Source organism: Dipodomys ordii, unplaced genomic scaffold (genome assembly GCF_000151885.1).
Source record: "Dipodomys ordii isolate 6190 unplaced genomic scaffold, Dord_2.0 Scaffold136, whole genome shotgun sequence".
Lineage (NCBI taxonomy): Eukaryota > Metazoa > Chordata > Mammalia > Rodentia > Heteromyidae > Dipodomys > Dipodomys ordii.
In genome coordinates this window covers 4,041,384-4,064,186 of record NW_012267352.1, presented here as the reverse complement: position 1 = coordinate 4,064,186, position 22,803 = coordinate 4,041,384, and the positions used below count along the sequence as shown (strand labels likewise).

At 32.8% G+C, this 22,803-nt stretch overlaps 1 protein-coding gene across 2 annotated transcripts in view; it reads right to left on the bottom strand.

The window, feature by feature from the left end:
* Positions 1 to 15,253: 15,253 nt before the first annotated feature.
* Ncam2 (neural cell adhesion molecule 2) overlaps positions 15,254 to 22,803 on the bottom strand; it is a 310,960-nt gene continuing 303,410 nt past the window's right edge. Inside the window, exons 16-18 of one of the 2 annotated variants that reach the window (XM_013031022.1) lie at positions 18,525 to 18,729; positions 16,908 to 17,027; positions 15,254 to 16,209 (exon numbers count right to left, since the gene is read on the bottom strand). In XM_013031022.1, the coding sequence (XP_012886476.1) occupies positions 16,098 to 16,209; positions 16,908 to 17,027; positions 18,525 to 18,729 (437 nt within the window). In that variant the 3' untranslated portion in view covers positions 15,254 to 16,097. The remainder of the gene's footprint in view (positions 16,210 to 16,907; positions 17,028 to 18,524; positions 18,730 to 22,803) is intronic. The other variant, XM_013031024.1, reaches the window with a different exon arrangement.

Sequence of the window (22,803 nt, the reverse complement as noted above, 5' to 3'; positions counted from 1 at the left end):
TTCAGCTGAAGAGCTTAAAGATAGAGCCCAGGCCCAGAGTTCATGCCTCACAACCAACACACACACACAAAAATCGGGCAGTTTTTACTTTGAGGATTTGTCATTGAGGGCTTTAGTTTATTGAGTTCTAGGTATATTTTAGATATGTTACCCTTGTCTGTTGTACGGCTAGTGAAGTTCTTCTCCCAGTCCATGGGCTTTCTGTTGATCTTGCTAGCTATGTCCTTTGGCTTGCAGAAGCTCTACAGTTTCATGTAATCCTAATTCTCCAACCTTTCTTTGATTTGTTGTGATTTTGGGTCTCTATTAAGACAATTTCAGCCTGTGCCAAGGAGCCCTATTCCTTCCTGTAATGTTTTCATGAAATCTGCTCTTATTTTGAGGTCTTTAATCCATTTGGAGTTGATTCTATTGCAAGGTGATATATATGGATCTAGCTTTAGTTTTCTACAAATGTTTAACCAATTTTGCCAGCACTATTGACTGAAAAGGCTGCTTTTCTTCCATTCTATTTCTTTATTTTGATTAGTAAGTTTTTTATTGTGCAAATACCATACAGAGGGGGTTACAATTACATGAGCAAGGTAATGAGTACATTTCTTATCAATCATTGTTCCCTCCTCCTTTGTTTTTCCCCTACCATCCCTGACATTTAATCTCCACTATTACACTCCCCACCTCCAAAGTTGTAAAGTTCTTTTTTCAATAGAGCACCTTCCATTCTATTCCTTTAACTCCCTTGTCAAAGATTAGGTGGCTATAGGTCTGTGGGTTCATTTCTGGGTCTTCAGTCATATTCCGTTGGTCTTAGATCTGTTCTTGTGCTAGTACCAAGCTGTTTTGATTACTATGGCTTTGTAGTTGAGTTTGATATTTTGAATTGATATTTCTCCAGTGCTGCTCTTTCTACTAAGGATTGTTTTTGCTAATCGGCATCTTTTATTGTTCCATATGAAGTTTTGGACTGCTTTTTCTATTTCATTGAAGAATGAGTTTGGGATATTGATAGGTATAGCATTGAATTTGTAGATAGCCTTGGCGGTATTGCAATTTTCACAATGTTAATCATCCCAATCCAGGAGCATGGGAGATTTTTCCATTTCCTTAGTTCTCCTTTAATTTCCTTTTTTAGGTATTTAAAGTTTTCATCATACAGGTCCTTCACCTCTTTTGTTAAGTTCACTCCTAGGTATTTTATTTTTTGTGAGGCTATTACGAATGGAGTTGCTTTCCTAATTTCAGCCGTGCTCTTCTCATCACTGGCATACAGGAAAGCCATTGATTTCTGAGGGTAAATTTTATACTCTGCTACTTTGCCAAAGTTTCTGATCAGCTCGAGTAACTTGGGAGTGGAATCTATGGGGTTCTTCAATTACAAGATCATGTCATCAGCAAAGAGGGAAAGTTTTACTTCATCTTTCCCTATTTGGATCTGCTTCATGTCTGCATCTTGTCTTATTGCCATAGCTAGGCAATCTAATGCTAGGTTGAAGAGGAATGGAGAGAGTGGACATCATTGTCTTGTTCCTGAATTTAGAGGAAATGGCTTTAACTTTTCGCCATTAAATATAATGCTGGCTGTAGGTTTGTCATATACAGCCCTTATTGTATTGAGGAATGTTCCATGGATTCCTAGATTTTCCAGAGCTTTCATCATAAAGGGGTGTTGGATCTTGTGAAATACTCTTTTTCTGCATTTATTGGGATAATCATGTGGTTCTTATCCTTGCTCTTGTTCATGAGATAACTTATATTTTTTTGTGTACTCTGAACCAGATTTGCATCCTTGATATGAATCCTGTTTGATCGTGGTGGATGATTTTTTTGATGAGTTGTTGAAGTAGATTGGCGAAGATTTTGTTGAGTAGTTTTGTATCAATATTCATCAAAGAAATGGGCCTATAGTTCTCTTTCTTTGATGAGTCCCTGCCTGGTACTGTGATAAGGGTTATGATGGCTTCATAAAAAGAGTGTGGTAGTGAATTTTTGCTTTCAATTTCATTGAAGAGATGAAGGAGTATTGATGTGACTTCTACTTTGAAGGCCTTGTAGAATTCAGCTGTAAATCCATCTGGTCCTGGGATTTTCTTGGGTGAGAGGTCTTTTATTGTTTCTTCTATTTTGATGCTTTATTTGGGTCTCTTAAGTTGGTTTAAATCATCTTCGTTTAGTTTAGACAAGTCAATATTTGCTTGAAATTTGTCCATATCTTTCAGATTTGCAAACTTATTAGCATAACAGTTTGAGAAGTATCCCCTTATCATATTCTGAATCTTGGCTGTTTCTGTAGTGATGTTTCCATTCTCATCTCTGAGTTTATTTGGGTGTGTTCTCTTTTATTTTTTCCTCATACGATTTGCTAAGGGTCAGCCAATTTTATTAATTTTTTCAAAGAACCGACTCTTTGTTTTGTTAATTCTTTCTATAGTTTTTATGGACAACAAATCTTCAAAAAAATAACTGCTCATTTTCTTGATCCATTCATCTACTGAGGGGCATCTGGGTTGGTTTTATATCTTAGCTATGGTAAATAATGCTGCAATAAACATAGTTGTGCTGGTAACTTTAGTGTGGTCTTGTTTGTGATCATTTGGGTAAATGCCCCAAAGTGGGATTGCTGGGTGGAATAGGCCCCATGGTTTCCCTTATTTGCAAAAACTAGTATATATCTGAGACAAGCAGTAAAGGTCATGTAAGTTGATGTTAGGGAAATGAACCCCAAGATAAGTATTCAATTTTTTTTTCTTTCATGCGATTGTTTCTAAAATATTTATAAGATTATTTCTTTGTTGCTTTGAATGTCCCTCCCCCATGATATAAACCCTGCTTTCATTGTATTTCATGTTGGTATAATTTGTGGAGGGGAAGGGCAAAAGCAAATCGTTTAAAAAGGGATACAGGTGAAGCCATTGCAACAATGAGATGTACAATTCATTTTGTCGAAAAACAAACTTTACAACTGTGGCCGTGAGTGGGGGGGAGCTGGGGTGGGGAAGATGGGGGGTTGGCATGGGGAGATGAGAAGGGATAGGAAGGGGAAACAAAGGGAGAGGAAACAATGCTTGATAAGAAATGTACTCATTATCTTGCCCATGTAATTGTAACTCCTCTGTAGAGTATTTTCATAATAAAAAAAATTTATGCATTAAAAAACTGCTCAGTTAATTAATGGGCTAAAGACATAGAGTCTCCTCTGAAGAGGAAATAAGAATGGCCAATAGACACTTGAATAAATGCTCAATGTCTCTAGCCATAAAAGAAATGCAAATCAAGACAACGTTGAGAATCCACCTGACCCCAGTTAGAATGTCTATAATCAAGAAATCTGGTAACAACAGATGCTGGAGGGGATGTGGCCAAAAAGAAACCCTACTGCTTGTTGGTGGGAGTGTAAACTTGTTCAGCCACTTTGGAAAGTAGTATGGAGGCTCCTCAAAAGACTCCACATAGAGCTCCCTTATGACCCAGCAATCTCACTTTTGGACATTTACCCAAATGATCACAAACAAGGTCATACCAAAGCTACCAGCACAATCCTGTTCATTGCAGCATTATTTACCATAGCTAAGATATGGAACCAACCCAGATGTCCCTCAGTAAATGATGAATGGATCAAGAAAATTATATATATATATATATATATATATATATATATATATATATATATGAATTCTTTGCCTCCATCAGAAAGAATGACATTGCCTCAGTTTTTAGGAAATGGAAAGACTTGGAAAAAATTATATTTAGTGAAGTAAACCAGGCCCCCCAAAACATAGATCCCATGGTTTCCTTTGTTTGCAATGACTAGTACATGTCTAGGACAAGCAGAGAATGTCAAAGGCTACATACATATGACCACATGAGATAATGTTAAGCAAATTGTACACCAAGACAGAGACACAAGTGTCTTTTTTTTCTTTCTTGCTATTGTTTTTAATGTACTTACAATGCACTATGTGATTCTGTTTCTGTTGTATGCTTTTCCCCCATGGTATAACCCCTGTGTTCACTGGATTGGATGCCAGTGTTCTGCACCTTGTATATATATTTTTGTAATTTAGTGAGGGGAAGGGACATTGGAGAATGTTTAAATGGGGATGCAGGCTGATGATGAGATGTATGGACACTATGTTGTAAAGGAACTTTACAATGTCTAGGGGGGCGGGAGGAGTTAGGGAGGGAAGTGATGGTTGGGGGAAAACAAAGGACAAGGTAACAATGCTTGCTACAAAATGTACTCATTACGCTACTCATGTAATAGTAACCCCTCTGTACAACATTTTTACAATAAATATATACAAATAAAAATAGAATATAATTATCATAATTTAAAATATTACTATTAACAACTGAAGTACTGTTTATCAAAACAAATAATAGGAAATGGAATTCCAGGAAGTAGAAGTGGGAAAAGAGGGGACAGAGGAATGAAGGGAAAGTGAGCAAATGTAGTTTTTATATTCGTTCAATTATACATAAAAATAAACTATGTAATTTGAGGATTAGGAGGAATGATAAAAAAATGAAGAGGTGACATTAAACAAGAAACATTATTTTCATAACCTGGAATTGTAACAATTTGTAAAACTAACAAAATCAATAATAAAAAATTCAAAAATGAAATATTTTTTAAGGTTTTTCATAATTTCTGTTTCTAGAAAATCAAGACTAAAATGCTTACAAATGAAAACAAATATACTATATCATTTAGGAATAAATCCCATTTTCTCTGTTAAACTGTAAAGGAACAATGTAGATTATGACATGCTATTTATAGCTAACACTTGTTTCTCTGTAACTCATGCATCGTTCATATTGAGAATATATTTTTGATTTGAGTCATCCTTATTCTGCATGTGATAAACATAGTCTAATTTTAACACAGTGTCACTAAATATGATTAGGACTTTAAATTTGAATTTTCCTTTTTCATTTTCATTTCATTCATGTAAGCAAAATATAAAGTATGTACAGCGTGAGCAATAACAATATGATCGATTTGTCTGAATAAACACCTGTGTAAAATGAAACACTCAATACTAATGAATATTAGCAATAAAAATATTTCTGTAGCCTTTATTCTCATTCCCACCATAATTTCCCATGCTGAGAAAAATCACAGATCTTCCTTATTTTACTGGCAATACTTTAAATTTTCTGTAAATTTTTAATTGGACTAATGTTGTCAAAGAAATATGTGTTCTTGAATATCTGAATTATTTTCTAAGCAAAGAATTTTGAGTCATTCACATTGATTATGTCTAGTGACATGAACTTTTTAGTTGTAGCTACTTTTTATAGATTTCAGAAGAATGTGTAACATCAGGGGTAAGCTAGATCAATTTTACAATAACAATTGAGCCAATTCACCAAAAATATTAATATATCTCCTAATAGGCTTCAAAATAAAAGGGGTAAAATTAGTGGCATTGTGAAGATAAAGCAAATTCAGAGATTGGCTAGGTTTTTTATACTACTCTCTAAATAATTGATGGAGCCATGAGACAAAAAAAATCAATAATGATATATAATACTTTTAAATATCATTATTAACCAGTGACATAATTGGAATTCATAGATCACTCAACCCAACTGCAACATATAAAACATTCTTTTCAAGATTGCACTGAACACTTGCCAAGATAAATTGTACTCTAGATCTCAAAGTAAATTTCATAAATTTAAAAGTACTTATAGAATAAAAAATGTGCACTTAGAATAAATTTATAGTAAATTCAACAACTAATGTACAACTGAAAATCACAAATATTCATATTTGCAGATAGTCTATTTTAAGGTATGTGATCAATTAAATGACTTTTTTGAAATCCTTCAGCAACATTGATTATTGTAAATATGTAATCGCTAAATAATTCCAGGTCTCCAAGAGATCAACCATAGATTTTTAGCAAAATGCCCATTGCTCTTTAGTCAGAAATTATGGATCTTTGTTTAAATGTAATAATTATTCCATAAGACTTGGGGGAGGATAAGGGAGTAATTTTTTACAAGCTCTTCAACAATCTGGAATGAAAACTAGATATGAGATCAGGCAAATCAATGTTACCTGAAGTTGATAAATTTTCTCCTGAAGATCAGTTACACATATATTTAATATTGAAATAAGGATACTGGGTCTAACCGGCATCATCTTGGCAACGTGGTGGATGATAGGGAATTGGATTTACCTGGCGCCATCTTTTGTTTTTGGTGAAAGAAAGTAAAGTCCCACTCCTAGTTGATGGGTGTGTCTGAATTCCTAGAGGTAGTGGCAGGGAGTTAGATAATAGGTTATCAGAATTTTGAGTGCTGAGCCATGAAATCATGAGATTCTTGAGCTCCTTGTGACTCTGCCCCTTAACCAAGGCCCCAGGAACCCTTAACCAGCTCAGGAACGATTTTGCACCATACCTCCTGAGTCCTGGCTCTCTTCAGGTTATGATATCCCACTTTAGCTCCTCATTGGAGTCCTGGTTGTTGGTATGGTTTTTCTGTTCTTCCTTCGCTTTACTACTCTCATGGCTCAGTTTCTTTTTCTTTTTTCTTGTTTTCCATATCAATCTCTTTTTCATGGCTCCAGTTTCTAACAGTGTGAAATGTATTTGAAGTTACAAGTTTTCTGGGGATATGTGTCTTCCTGCAGTTGCCAGCTTTCTAATAAAGGCTCCTGATTCCACCTCTCTAAAGGTGGCTTCTCTATATCTCATGATTTATTTCCCATATGACCATAAGTGACATATACACATTTCTAATATATAGCACATATATATGCATTAAATGCATGCTGTACAAAATAATATATAAATATTCTAAAACATATTTTATTTCTCCTATTATAAATATATAATATAAAAATCATAGTATTGAAATATGGATACTGGGTCTAACTGATGCCATCTTGGTATCTTGGATTCTTTCAGAAAACAATTGGAGGTGAAATTTGACTCCTACTCCCAGGTTACAGGCATGCCTAAATTCCTAGAAGCAGGGGTAGGAACTTAGGCAATAGGCTACTGGTCCTGTTAGACCTGTACCATGAACTTGTGAGACTCTTTGAACTCTCTTTACCATGATCCTACATAGCCCCCTCCACCTTGGCCACCATTTTGTGCCATGCCTCTTGTCTCCTGACTCTTCTCAGGTCACCATAGCATCTCTTCTCTACTCTCCATTAGAGTTGTTCTGGTCTGTTGCTATTGTTTTTCTACTCTTTCTTTACCACCCTCATGGCTCAGTTTCCTAACAGTATTAAATGCATTCAATACTGTATTTCAGAGACATGTGTCTGCTCACAATCACTAATGAAGACTCCAATTCAACCTCTGAAAATGTAGCTTCCTTGTATCTTACGATCAAATATACTTTAAAAATCGGGAAAGGATGGTCGGAGGGAAAAACAAAGGAGGATACAACAATGCTCAATACGAAATGTACGCATTACCTTGCTCATGTAACTTTAACACCTCTGTACAGTATTTTTACAATAAAGAAATGTACAAAAAACATGCAACTATTCTAGTGGTGCTGCTTAATTGAAGCATACAATACATGAGGGGACTAACCTAATTTTAGATGTAAATATCTATATCTCTGTCTAGTTATCTAGTGTTTACTTCTTATTAGTACAGAGTTCTGTAGTAAGACTTGTTTCCAAACTACTAAAAACAAAGAAAAAAGTTGTGTGATTGGGGCATGTCCAGCTAGTTACCTAGTAGTAGTATATTGGAAAATTTCATCATGGAAGGGTCAATTGTTTCCTGAAATGATGTTCAGATTTTACACAGATTTGTCATCCAAGTACATGCTAAAATCCAAGTTCTTCTGCTAAAATGAGAATGTTATAACCACCATCATAATATTCCTGATAGAATTGCTTTCTGTTTTTGTATTGTATAATCAGTGTAAATTGCACAAAGAATGGGAAACACAGTGAGATTCCCAAATATGTCATATTGACTAATGAAAATGCTGTATACAGTCTACTGACCATGATCGTTGTTTTCAGATATGATGAGGAGTTCCAAGCAAGGGAGAGATAAGATAGAGACATATTGCAAATTTTCTAAGTAGAATTTAGGGAGAATGTTGGATAAGGTTCACGAAAAGGAGGCTACCACATGGTTCAATCAGAAAAGATTTTATTTAGGGGAAAACAAATTGCCTTCCCACAGGAGACAGAGGTGTGCCGAGAGAAGAGCAAAAGAGGGAGGAGGGAACGTGTGATTGAGTGGGATTGTATAGGGAATGGCGGGGAGTTGTGACCACAACAGATGAAGAAGTGACCTCAGAATCTGGGGTCCTTTGCAGACTCACAGTCAGGTGATTGAGAGTCAGGTGATACTAGTTTCAGGCAGGTGATTTCTGGTAATGCTATGTGCTATCTTTCATGAAGAGGAAAGGTGGGGGGAAATCTCCTGGGCAGACTTAACATGTTACTTAACTAATATTTTTTTCTGATCTACATATTTTCCAGAAGTCAGAAAGTGTTTCTAACATAATAAATAACACAAAGACAAACACCAAGATCTTAGTATTGCCAATAAAACAATATCAAGACCAAAATTTAGTTCATAAGGATATTAGAATTAAAAAAAAAAAAGCAGAAAGCAAACTCCACAGACCAGATCCAAGAGCTATGTTATGGTGACATAAGGAGAATCAAGAGACAAAAGGCACATTATGGGGCAAGAGTGGAGGGAGTAATGTAGAGTTATAGGTTCAGACTGCAAGGGCACAGAAGGCTGCAAAGAATTTTGGGAGATATCTTGAGAGTTCTTGGTAATGGCCTGAAAAGATCTGATTCTGGGAACCTATTATGTAGGTTAGTGGCTTGGGCAGGTGTGGCCTGCCCAGTGGAAATTAGGTACAGTTATCTGAGTGGGTGGGATTAAGTTTCTGGGCTGGAAAATAGACTAGAGAATTTCAGGAAATTTTGACTGGAATGGAATGTGGGGAAGAAAGACTGGGGGTTGTGGTTTGGGGTGAAGGGGTCAGTCAGCTGTCTCTGCCATGGTAGCAATATTGAGTTATGAGAACATAGTAAAATTGTAATAAATTGCTATTCAATAATAGAGTTTGGTGAATTTAGAGACTATAATTTGATACATGAGCCAGTGGCTCATGCCTGTAATCCTAGCTACTCAGTAGGCTGAGATCTGAGGATCATGGTTCAAAGCCAACCCAGGCAGGAAAGCCTGAGACTCTTATCTCCAATAAACCACCAGAAAACCGGAAGTGGCACTGTGGCTCAAGTGGTAGGGCACTAGCCTTGAGCTGAAGAGCTGAGGGAGAGGGTCCAGGCCCAAAGTTTAAGCCCAATGACCAACAGAAAAAAAAAATGTAACTCTCATATTAATTTAAAGGAAATGTTCCAGCTAGAACTTAATGGGATTTAGTTTCTACAAAAATATTTTAAAAATATTTTTTAACTCATGTCAATGTTCTTATTACAAAATTACTTGAGTTTTTGAGTATTTCCTCCCAAATTTTATTTTTACAACATAGGGTTTGGTGGCTATGCATATCCTATTCTAAAGCATAACCTTCTATTTTAGTAGAGTAGTGTCATTTTTAGGTTGATAAATATTTACCAATGGGAAAAAAATATGTCTCCAGCCAAATGGATCTCCACTGTGCATTAACAGTCATAAGTGAGTCATTAAGTCATATGTTATTCTACTTTTTCCCAGAGTCCAAGACTCAACTAGTATCTGCTGAGGTCCAGAAATTTACATTTCTAGAACTTTCTAGATAATGATAATGAAATGTATCAGGACAGCATTAGCATGTAAAAGGCCACTATTTTAAGCCAAATGTTCAGTCAGTAATCTCTCTGATTTGGGCACCGAGTTAGGCTAAAAGATTGTAATTCATAGTGACACAAGTTGGCAAAAACCATTTTGTAACAATGAGATGTACAAAACACTATGCTGTAAAACGAACTTTACAATTTAGTTGTGGAGGTGGGAGGGAAGGGCTGGTAGGGGAAAAACAAAGGAGGAGGTAACAATGCTTGATAGGAAATGTACTCATGACCTTGTTCATGTAACTGTAACCCCTCTGTACAGTATTTTTACAATAAAAATATATTTTAAAAAATTTCCTATGCTACCCTCAATAAGATAGACCAAGACTTGTAGTCCTCAGCTAGGCAGAGCCAATACTGCTGCTCAGCTTGAAGCCACTTATGAAAGATGGATCTTCACCCATCTGCTTCCCTTAATATCAAGGGACCAAGTCATTTTAGGGGTCAATAATACTGGATAGAGTAGGGAATGGGTTTTAGCACCATCTATGCTCCAGAGAAAAGCTACAGGATGTATTCCTTCTTGAGAGATGCATTTCTCACCCCAAGAATTTGTTTAGCAGGATGTATACCTTCCTGAGAAGCAACTTCCTATTGAAATTGTAGACAACAGGACCCTTTCCTTATCTGAAGGATAAGAATCTGTTTTATGGCAGGATGCATTCTTACCTGGAAAATCATGTCCAAAACATATAGAAACTCAGAAAGTGTAACAACAGGCATAATTAGAGCAAAGTAAAACACCTAGCCTTCAACAACTTTGAAGTCAGACCCTTTGCTTCTACTGTATAAATACCCTGACAGCCAAAGAGCTTTGTATCTCTCCTTTAGAATACTCACTCTGTTAGAGTGTCTGTCTGCCTTTCTTCTCATATGTCTGCATGCCTGCTTGCTCATTTGCCTATTCAGTAAAGCTCTGACAAGTTTTCTTACCATTGTGACATGTCCAGAAATTCTTATTCTGAAATTGAAGTTAAAGACTTAAGTGAAGAGTCCCTACTTTTAAAGGGAAGCTTCGGGAACCTGTCAAGCCTTCAGCTCAGTCAATGCAGACCATTATTTAAAATAATAAAAACTCAACGCTTTATTAAAGTAAAAGTATCTTTACTATTAATATACAAATGGTGAAGAGTGACAATTTTGATATACCATAAGCCATACTTTCAATGTCTCTCATAAATACAAAACTTCAACATTTGCAGTATAATTTTTACAATTTAGACATATATATACAGCATTTCATAGGGACATACTCTATTGAAAAAAACATTGTAGCTAATAGTAGAATTTGAATGGAATATATAAGTTAAAGGAATTACAAAAGTATGTTTTAATGTATACTGAACACAATACAAAATTCACGTACTAAAATCAAATTAACCCTTATCTCTATGAAGTTGACCTATTTCTAAGAAGGGATATGAGCAAATGCTAAGGCATGAGCCTTTTTAAAGAATTGGAACAGTTATGCTTTTTGTTTGTCACTTATTTTACAGTAGCCTATTGTTTCTTAAAACATATTAAATAGAATCATGGTTCCTAGGTCTGTTAAGTTTCTTTTCTGGATTTCACTTTATGTTAGGATTTCCCCCCCAGAAATCAGTAAAATTGGCCTTAATTTACATGTAAGAAAAATTCTTTCTACCTGGCTGACCACTCCTGGTAGTCACTTAATCAATTCCTTCTTATTTATTACTAAAGTAGAAGTTCGATTGCAATAAGTTTTGTTTCCTTTCTTTCTTTCTCTGCTCTTCTCTCTGGTTGTGAATAAAATGTTCCAACATCAATACTTTGCTTATCCTCATCCATGGAAACTAAGTCTACTAGTTAAAAGATGCTTTTTTTCATTTCAGAAAAGAAAATTGAAGTTGCGATATTTAAGTTTATATGGGCAATTTTTATACGAATAATTACAAACATTGTGTGATCAGAAAATCAGAAACATAGTAAAAAAAGAGAAAATTCAAGCAATACTATCAACTAATTGACAAGAGATTGGTAAAATTCTATATTGAAATATGAACTGTTGGACTAAGGGTCCTTAGTCAAATAAATATTTGGCACTATATATAAAGTCTGATTTTTAAATAAAAGAATATAACTAAGTGATTATTATGCTTGGTTAGTTTTGTTAAACATCTGCATCTACATGGGTAAATGCAGCTTTCAGAAAGGGAAGGGTACAGCAATACTTATACTTCAGTTATCAAAGACTCTGGGTAGCCTCAAAACTCTCTCAATCACAGACATAATTAAGTCCATACATAGAATATTTTCTTGAAGGATTTCCAATTTATAATTAGAATGCCTTAAATTTTTAATCTTCAAAAATTTTACTTTTAGCATATGTCAAAATATCCATAAACAATTTCAATTTCAGAGACTAAGAAAGCTGGGAAAAGTTAATACGGAGATGCTAGTCTATTCTCTCCAGAGATAAATAATGTTTGCTATCTCATTTAAAAAAATATGTTCACCTGCTAATAAAATTTGTTGAATAAGAACTCTGAATAAGATTATAAAAAAGAACTCCATGAGTAATTCTAATTAGGCATTTACATTATTCTCCATGTAAAAGAACATTGCTAATGTCATAAATAATTGTAATATGCTCTGTCAATACTTTTTTAAATTAAGAAATGAAGAATACCCTTCCTATCCATTCAATTGTACATATTTCATCAGTAATTATCTTATCATCACTTGGATGATTCATGATTCCAAACCAAATACATATTGACAGTCATAATGAAGACCCAAGAAATTTATGATTTTTTAACTTAGAGTAGTTTAACAAATCCATTTCAGCAGTATCTAGAATGCATTTATTCTTTAGAAAAACAACAAAATAAATTAAAATATTTCTGATAAGCATAAAAGAATTTATAATAGGAAAATAAATCACAACATAATTTATAATATTTGAATTTGATATCCAAGTAAACTAGTTTGAATTGAGCTCTTTATTTAACAAAAATAAAACAGTGTATTTTGAGCATCAGTGGAATAAACAAAATATATCAATGATCCTGGCAGTTACAGTATTTTGCTTTTAATAAAGCCAGGTGTTGAGCTAATTTGAAGGCACAAATACCTCTCAATTATTTAAAATAAGAAAGATAAACTAAAAGTATGATAAAGCTCTTATTTATATAAATGTTTAATTCAGAGACTGATTCATATGAAGTTTATTGAAACAAATAGCCTGTGAAAAATGTATTGGTAGATATTTTTAATATCAAGAATAAAGGAAAACTAAAAAACATTAATGTTAAGTATTAGTATTAATAGGTGACAATATGTCTTTCTTGCAAAAATAACAAATAAATCTGTAGAAAGCACAATTTTTAATTTTTCATATTATTGTAAAATAGATTGACACATTAATTTGTGTCAATTTTAAAAAAGTAAAACATTAAAATTCTGATATTACTGTATCTTTGTAAAGGTTGTTGAATATAGATCATTATTATTTAATTGCACATGACATTTTAAAAATTCAGTATCTCAGGGGTATTTTTGCCTCTCAGTTTAAAATAGTTTAGGGTTTGGTTAATCTTAACAGCACTTATATTCAGAGAACTTGACATATTTTTACTAACAGTTGAAGGATTCAAAGAAATAAATAGTTGCACACTTATAAATGGTTTTAATCTGAAACAAGATAAAAATACTACTAAAATTTTTCAATTTACTACAAAGTACTTCTTAACTGATGAGAAATTTGATTTTGCAATGTTAGAAACAAAAAACCTGTTTATGATGATAATACAACGTACCTTCATTGGTTTAAAGATCGAGGACCAATACTTAAGAGATCTCAGATAAAAGAATCTGTGTCCTTGAAACCGACTATTTGAATTTATTATTCCTCAATTATCCATTCATTTGCTCTAAGTTCTGCATATGAGGGGAAAATATTAATTGCATGTATTTATACATATGCACATATTCATATCTGTAAATCAATACCTATATATCTATATCTTGTATAGATATACAGCTACAGATAGATATATGAAAAAAGTAAATTGCATGGAAAATCCAAAAAAATTAGGAAACAATTTTAAAACTGAAAAGACACAAAACTATTTTGTTCTTTATTCTGATTTCACTGTTCTTTCTGTATAACACAATTATGACAGTAGTAAACATGCGGAATTGCTTTCTCAATTATGTGAATTATTTCAGTATCTTTCATTTAAAACCATTTGGCTTATTAATGAAAAAATTAATCCTCATGGTTAATGCTTTATACTTTACTAAGCTTGTTCACTTTGCACACATACACACAAAATGCCCCAACAAATTTCAAGTGTTTTGACTAGTTTTAGCACATTGGTACAAAAACAGTAAAATAAATCAACCCAAATTATCATACAAACTGTAATCTAGACAATAAAAGTCAAATCTGTGAACAGCCACTTAGATAACCAAGCCTCACTGCTTTGCTTTGTAGACACTGCCGAAATTCCCAAGTAGGCACAGAGTTCCTTTCATTTTTCTTCACTTTTTTGTCACAAGGGGAGACGATTGCATTATAACCCTAAGATTAACAAAATAACACTCTGGCGCCTCTGCATGCAGATAGTCATATTCCGTTCTGTTGAGAGTCAGCAATGTAAAAATATAAAGTGACTTATTCATCTCTCCATGACTGGTACTTCTAAACAACTGGTAAATAAAAAGATGCTCACGAGTAACATTGATAATTGTATTTGATTTTGTCAAGTTATAAGTACGGAAAGACACTATCAAAGCAGTTTCTCTCTGCAGTGTTAAAAACCCCATCCAATGTTTTATAAGAATGAATCTTTAGTCAATCCACATTTGAACTCTTTATGCAATAGCTGAAGAGTGAAGGTTATGAATGTAAAGGGGCCCACAGACACCTTTGGCTATCTAGGTAAGAAATAATCTAAAACTTGCTCCCAATGGATATCTGTAGTCACAAATCCATGTTTTTTTTCTACATAAATTAAATCATATTTCAGGCTTTTACCTCTGGGAGCTTGCATAGCTTGGAAGTTAAGAAACATTGTATTCTGCTATTTATGCATTAACAACTGATATTACAATATTTATGTTGAAAAACATATGGTTGTGTAACCATAGTTACTTAATAGAAATCTTAAAATGGATTCTACCTACAAGACACAGAATAAAAAAACAATGGAAATGCAATTGTTCATCATTGACAGTTCTATGGCACATTTGAAAGTTAAATTGTTTCTCTTTCATTTAATTAAACTTTGGTGTCTAATTCCCAGTGGTTAATTTAATTTACTAAGGGACTAAGCACATTAAAAGATTTAACCTTGCATGGACTGAACATGACTGAAGATGTGATCTGAAGTTTTAAAGACTAAGTTTTATTGTTTGTTTTTTTTGATAAAGTTAAAGATAAAATACAATCATGTGTAGAAATATATGCAGACAAGATGTAGATATTGTTCCCATTTCAATTTCTTTTATTTGAAGCTGAGGGCAGAAATCAAAATCATATTTACTTGTAATACATTTATTTTTTGTGTGTGATCCATTGTAAGTGAGAATGGCATACACAAAGAGACCAACATATGGGCAAGTCTCTCTAATCACGTTAGTTTTATATACAACTAATGTTCTTACAAATGAGTAACAATTTTGATCTGGTACTTCAGTGTATCAAAAAACAGTGTGAAAAATGCACAGTAATCATAAGTGGGAAAGATTTTTCCAACATTTCCTCAATTTTTAATGTTAGTTAATAAGTGGCTCTCTCTTAAGCCTGATTCCCTGAAATTCTCCTGATAAAATGTGTAAGCTTTCCTATGTGTCTTCACTATAAGCTAGAAGCCTCTTTAGCCATGTATTTGGCAAAGATAAGAGTCACATATATGCAGGACTTTCTCAATATTTAGGCCACAAAACTTTTTTTGTCTGATTACAGTCTCTTTTCTTAGAGTTAGAAATGCTTTGTTGATGGTATGTAATACAAAGTTCTCAAGAAGTAGAGCACTTTCACCAGTAAAACTTTGCAATATTTCAATCCTATAATCAAATTGATACCTAAGAGTTGGTGCCATTGAAGTATTTATATTGCAGTTGTTAACAAAATGAACGACCACAACAACAACAAATAAAGGAAATAGGCCATGGGCAGGAGTATTTGATCCTATGTATATGTGTACACTCTATTCCAAGCTAGAAGTTTCCCAAGAAATTAAGGTCAATGGAATAGTTTTGGTCGTAAGTTCACTGTGATCCAGATGCTCTTTTTACTGTTGATCAAGCTGCTGTAACATTGTCATTATGCTTTACTGTCATCTTCTTTTGACTGAATGATGTCATTGGAAACTTTAATTTCTATAGTTTCTGGGGTTAGGACTTCCTTCCCATTTTCTTCTTTTAAAGGCAATTTTCTGGAAGGAAACAGAAAAAGTAATAATAAACACAATTTTTTCAGGAATTTTAGGAGATATAATTGATCTTTAAGTCATTGTTTATACAAGAAAATTTTACTATGACATCGAAAAAACAAGCTAAGAAAACTATGATCAAACTGATTTGAAAACTGACAGATAATAAAATAATTAATATTGTCTATTATAATGTGTTATAATGCAAAAATGTGGGTGGAACTAATTAAATTAAGAATTGGATTTGTAGATCCACTTGGATTTATAATCCATTGATATTAACGTGTATTTAATGTCTTGGAATATAAATGGTTGAAAATTTTGCTATGTCATCTGCATGATTTATTAAGTTCCCAAGCTTTTTAAACAATAATTGCTAGTATTTTCTATTGTGTGAAATTCAAATACAGGAGGATTAGCAATATACTTTAAAATTCAATGTAATAAGAAATATTGACTTTTTTATATTCTTAATGTTATTAAAAAAATTCTAAACATATGATCGAACAATATATGTTTGCTGACCTTGATACAAAAAGTTCCTATGAAATGTATCAATAATTGATTTTAACAAGTTTTCATTAAAAGTAATTTCTTTATAAATAATGTGGGTATTCATAAATTCTTACTACAAATTGATGAAAGAGGATTATCATTATACTCATTTTCACCAAAATAAGTAAAAGCTTCTAGACACATACTCAGGCTCTGTTAGTGGTGTGGTTTCATTTGGCTCGTTTACGGGGCTCCCATCTTCATGGTTGGTAATTCTTTCATCCTCTGTTCTCATCTCCACTATTGGCTCTTTGGACCCATCTTTCCTAGAAAGAAAAAAGAAACCATTTCATTTTAATAGAGTAAAATATTCACTATAAAACATCCTCATACTCAAGCAAATCCATCCTTTAAAAATAAAAAGTATTTTAACATAAAATGTATTAGGAATTAGTAGTATTAAAAGTATTAGGAATTTTGTGTGTGTATTTGTTTGACCATATATTTTCATCTAAAATAAGTATAAAGAAGTCAGGCCATTTTGTCTAAATCTCTTGTTTTAATCAAAACTTTTATTTAGCAAAAGTATTTTTCATGTAAATGCTATTGTATAGTATCTTTAAATTTCATAAATGAAGTCTATAGCAAATAACTTGCCCTCATCTAGGTACATTGTAAGCATAAAATAATCTAAGCATTTAAGAAATAATTTAAATATGTCCTTTGAAATATTGATTCAGTTACAAAATTTTGAAAAATAAAATTTAAAACAGGTAAAGTATGTGTTATAGTTGAAATGTCTCTATCAAGAAGTGAAAAAAATAACTAAAATATTGTAAGTGACTTTTATCACTTTCATATATTTCAAGAAAATTATCTAGTGCTTTGAAACAATGAGAGAATGTGGAGAGAGAACAGGAGGTATAATGAAGCTCAAAATTTAGCAAAAGCTACATTTTACAGGAAAATAAGTTGATGTAAATGTGAGTATGTTTATATGTAAAGACAAAAAGTACTTAGTTTATATATATGTATATGAATATATATAATGACATAATCATTCATAATAATGATACTCATTGTTGTATGTACTATAATTTTATACCATTATGGAGCAGTAGATTTGTTTATACAAACATCATCATGAATATATGGAATATATTTCCTCTGGATTTATGAAGGATATCTTGAGTCTATAAAAACTTTAACCTGTACTGTAATCTTATGTGACCACCATTTGTCATTAATTGAAGCACCATTAAACAGTTTATGATTCTATGGCATTTTTATTTTTATCTATCCTGAAAATTCTTTCTCATTGAACACAGGGTAACCTTTTATAACTTAAAAAAATCCAGTATGAACTGAAAAACTGAAAAGTGCTAGGGGAAATTATATAGAAATATATCTGTGTGCATTTCCCTCTTTATCCCTCCCTCTCTTCCTCCCTCTTTCCCTCTTTCCCTCCTTCTCTTTCTTTCTTTCCTTCCTTCTTTTTTTCTTTCTTTCCTTCCTTCCTTCCTTCTCTCTTTCTCTCTCTCTCTCTCTCTCTCTCTCACACACACACACTATATCTCATTTTAAAACTACTACATAGATCCTCTTCTGTGAGAATCCTTTTGCAAGGCTGATTTTTGAACTAAATGTTTTCAAATTCATTAGACTCTAAGTATGTATTCCTTATCACAATGTAGATTTAAGGTCAAGATCACTAAACAATAATGCCCAGTGACTTAGTTAATGCATTGACCCTACTTTGGATGGAGCACTCTGTGTAAATGTGCTACATGATGTGGATGGGTGTGCAGTGGGCCCACACTTACAAATAAGCAGCTTTTCCCTCTTCCAACTCTTTACTCTTCCCACTGGAGCCACTCTTCTTTCCACACATTCTTCTGGTGATGCACATCAGCAGGCCACATTGTCGAATGAAGAAGCAGCTGACATCTGTTATTACCAGGACCAACAACAGGGCAGCCACTCCCAGGCCAATGATGGCTCCAAGACCAAGACCATTAAAAAGTGTGTCTTAAAAATAAAATGTGATACTTTAGTTAAATCTGAAAATTAGAAAATAGATAGGCGATTGTTTTAATTATTAGTCTTTACCAAGAGATGTATTGTACTAGGAAGAATGGGAAGATATAGGAGACTTTAATTTCATCATGAATGGGAACTGTTGACTGGCTTTCAAGCCATATTTTGAGCAACTGACACGTAATAATTGGAATTAATTTTTTTTATCAAATTTCTTTCTTTTAACAAAAAAAATCTAAGTAACTCTTCTTTTAATTATAATTCTTGAATCCCTGTAGAGAATCAAATGAATGTTATCATATCTCAAATTGTAATGTGTCAAATACTATCACAACCAATGTACCACATTATGTTAAAGGAAAATATTGTCAAAATTCTGAGAAAGGAATTATACAAATATTATGCATGGAATTATTTAGTTTTAAGAATTAAAATTGCAAGTGGATGGCTATAAATATTTTGACAGAAGGTAGATTTAAAATTAGACTGTAGGGCTGGGAATGTAGCTTAGTGGTAGAATGCTTACCTAGCAAGCATAAAACCCTGGGTTCAATTCCCTGGTACCACGTAAACAGAAAAAGCTAGAGGTGGCTCTGTGACTCAAGTGGTAGAGTGTTAGCATTGAGCAAAAGAATCTCAAGGACAGTGAACAGGCCCTGAATTCAAACCCTGGGACTGGCAATAAACAAAACATAACAAAAATAAAATTTGACTTTAAAATTTTCAAAATCATTCCTGTAGAGTAAATGGTTGACTAGCTGATTTGGGAATCTGGGCATTGTCTCTGAACATTTTGCACAAAGCCAGTGCTGTACCACTTGAGACAAAGCTCCATTTTGAGGGTTTATTTACTTATTTATACATTTAATTAATTATTTATTTTTATATATTTTTATTGTAAAAATGCTGTACAGAGGGGTTACAGCTACATGAGCAAGATAATGAGTACATTTCCTATTGAGCATTTATTTATTTAGTCTTATTTGGTAGTTAATGGGAGATAAGAGTGTCATGGAAATTCCTTTCTGTACTGGCTTTGAAACGTGATGTTATACCTTAGCTTCCTGAGTAACTAAAATTATATAGACTTGAGAAACTGGTGGTTGGCTCCAGTAAACATTTTAACTAATAGATTAGAGGCTGGATTATAGAATTGCTGATATTTATGGTCTTCTGTTAGGTCATATAAGAAGAAAGGAAAACACAGAATCCACTTTCTTCTAAAATGAGGAAAATAGCTATAGAAAATTATCCATTGTAATAGTGCAATATAGGACTCATAATGTGTAAATAGCATGATCTTGGGTAAAATGAACATGAGTCAAGTATTACATATCTTTAGTTGAACATGAGGAAAAAATATACACCTATAAAATAGAGATAGTGAAAATCAGAACATTTTTTGGAAACTAAACTGATGAACTTGAGGTATCGAAAGGAAAAAAAGAAAATGTAACTTGATTTTATTGATGTCCATAATTACTATTAGCTTGTACATGTTAAGTATTTATTTATATAACAATTTAAAATTGGAAAAATCTTTTCTGTCAAAAATGATTAATTAGTAAGCATAATCTTGGCATAATTGATATTAACCAATACCACAGATGCAGGTAGACATCTGGGATTTTTACATGTAGACTTATTATTTACATGTAGATTTATTATTTTACTATGGACACAAAGAAATACTGAGAACAGGAAATCAAAAAAAATGCTCTAATCCTAGTTTGACCATGAAACCATCCCACTGGATTGAATCTTAATTTACTTTTCTATAGAACAACTGTTTCATGACAATATCAATTGTTCTTTTCTAGAAAGTACACGGTCAGATAAGTTGATGTTAGGCAAAATGAACCCCAAGATAAGGACTCAAATGTTTTTTCTTTCTCGCTATTGTTTCTAACATATTTATAAGATGATTTCTTTGTTGCTTTGTATGTCCCTCCCCTACTGTTATAACCCCTGTTTTCGCTGTATTTGATGTTGGTATAATTTGTGGAGAGAAAAAACAAATTGTTTAAATAGGGATACAGGTGGACCTATTGCAACAATGAGATGTACAAGACGTTATGTTGAAAAGCGAACATTACAGCTTTGGTTGGGGTGGGGAAGATGGGAAGGTATAGGAAGAGGAAACAAAAGAGTAGACAACAATGCTTGGTAAGAAATGTACTCATTATCTTGCCCATGTAATTGTAACCTCCTGTATGGTATTTTCACAATCATAAAATAAAATAAAAATATTTTTAGCATTCTAGAAACTTGATGCTAGTTTAAGAATAATCATTCTGCCTGTACAACAGTTGGATGGGATATTTTCTTCAGGCAACTGTGTGGTTTGCCTGTGTTAGAACATAAATTTCCTTCTATAATATCTTTAGGAAGTAAGCTGTGATAGTTTTTAATGTTTTCACTCATTATCTAAAGCGAAGAATAATTCATAATGTAATGTGGTTTACGACAAGGAGAAACAGGTAACCCACACTTAAAAACCAGTGTCAATGCAGGAAACATAATTCTGTCATGCTATTTTCTGAATCTTCTTTTCAACCAAAATTTAACTCCCTACATAGACACAGGTGGTTTAAAGAAACTGTTAGCTATTGCACAGAGAAATTATTTCTCCATAACAGCACCCCCTCATCATTTGAAACCATGTTGAAGAACAACTGTTTGTGTTAGCTCTCAGCCCTCAGAATTTAGTGTCATTGTTTCAATCCAAATAAAAAAGGTAAAAGTAGATCCTAAATGGTACTCATTAGTCTTCAGTTGTCAGTGCTAAATCTCTGTGTAAGCTTTAAAATATAACCAGTGAACCAATTGATAAAACTAATCATTCAAGCAAATAAAACATTTTGTTAGCAAACAATATAGATATAGAGTAATTTCATACATATGTACATATAGGTGAACATATGTATAAAACTATACATATAGTAAATGTATATATATAAATACTCTTGAAGATTTGAATAATATTGAGATAATAATGTCCTTGGAATCATTATTACAAATAAATACAATTTAGCTATGACATATCATTTATTACATTTTCTATGGTCTCCAAAATGTTTTCTCCAAAATTCAGATGGAATTAGTTTGGATATGTTGTACAACTTCTACAAACTAAGCTCAGACATTCATAGTAGAAAACACTTAAAAAATTAGGCTTTCATCCTTGCAAATATATTGGCTAAATGACTGCTGACATTACCTAGTCACTCTCATGCTTCATTTATATTATTACTACATGTAGATATGTTTTAAAGCAATTAATTTTAGAGACCAACATTACCATATCTGCAAACATTAATATTTATGAGTACAAAGTCTTGGTTTTTACTGAAATGTGCTACATTGGAAGTCAGACAATCCTAGTTTTAAATTCTTTTGTACATCTTCTCTTGAGCCATGTAGTGACTCCAAGTCTGATGTGACTCTTCACTGAAACGGTCTGTTATGAAAATAATTGCACACCAAGCCAAACTATTGTTGGGGAGACTGTGTGAGTCTGAAGACTCCTAATATTGCTTTCTAATCCTAAAGGAAAAAAGTCACATGATTTGGGTGTGATTGTTAGCAATCTAATTAAATTACTATATAAAATTATAGAAATGGCATAATTTTAAAAGACCATCTAAAACTAAATCCAAAGTTGTTCTATGAATGTGTCTCTCTTTTGTTCAACCTAAAGCAAGAGAGTATGTATTATTCAGTAATGAAAGTGAACTTTAAAAGACTTGGATGTTCAGCTTTTAAATGATAAATAATTGATGTGTAATGTTTTGAATTAAACAAGTATATTGATTTGCTTCATTCCTGTATTTGGAGATAATACATTTGTAAAACAAATCTGAGTTGAGGGAACATTGATGCTATTAGAATTTTGTAGAGAACTAAAATTAAAAATTTCTAACTTAAGTTTTAAACGTGATGGTTATAATTTTTCATTTATGAAAATAATTACACATTGCTTGTTATTTTATGTATAACATAAAATCAATAAAATTTTTGCCTTTTTTAATATATTTCCATGTCTTAGCAAAAACTTACATATTA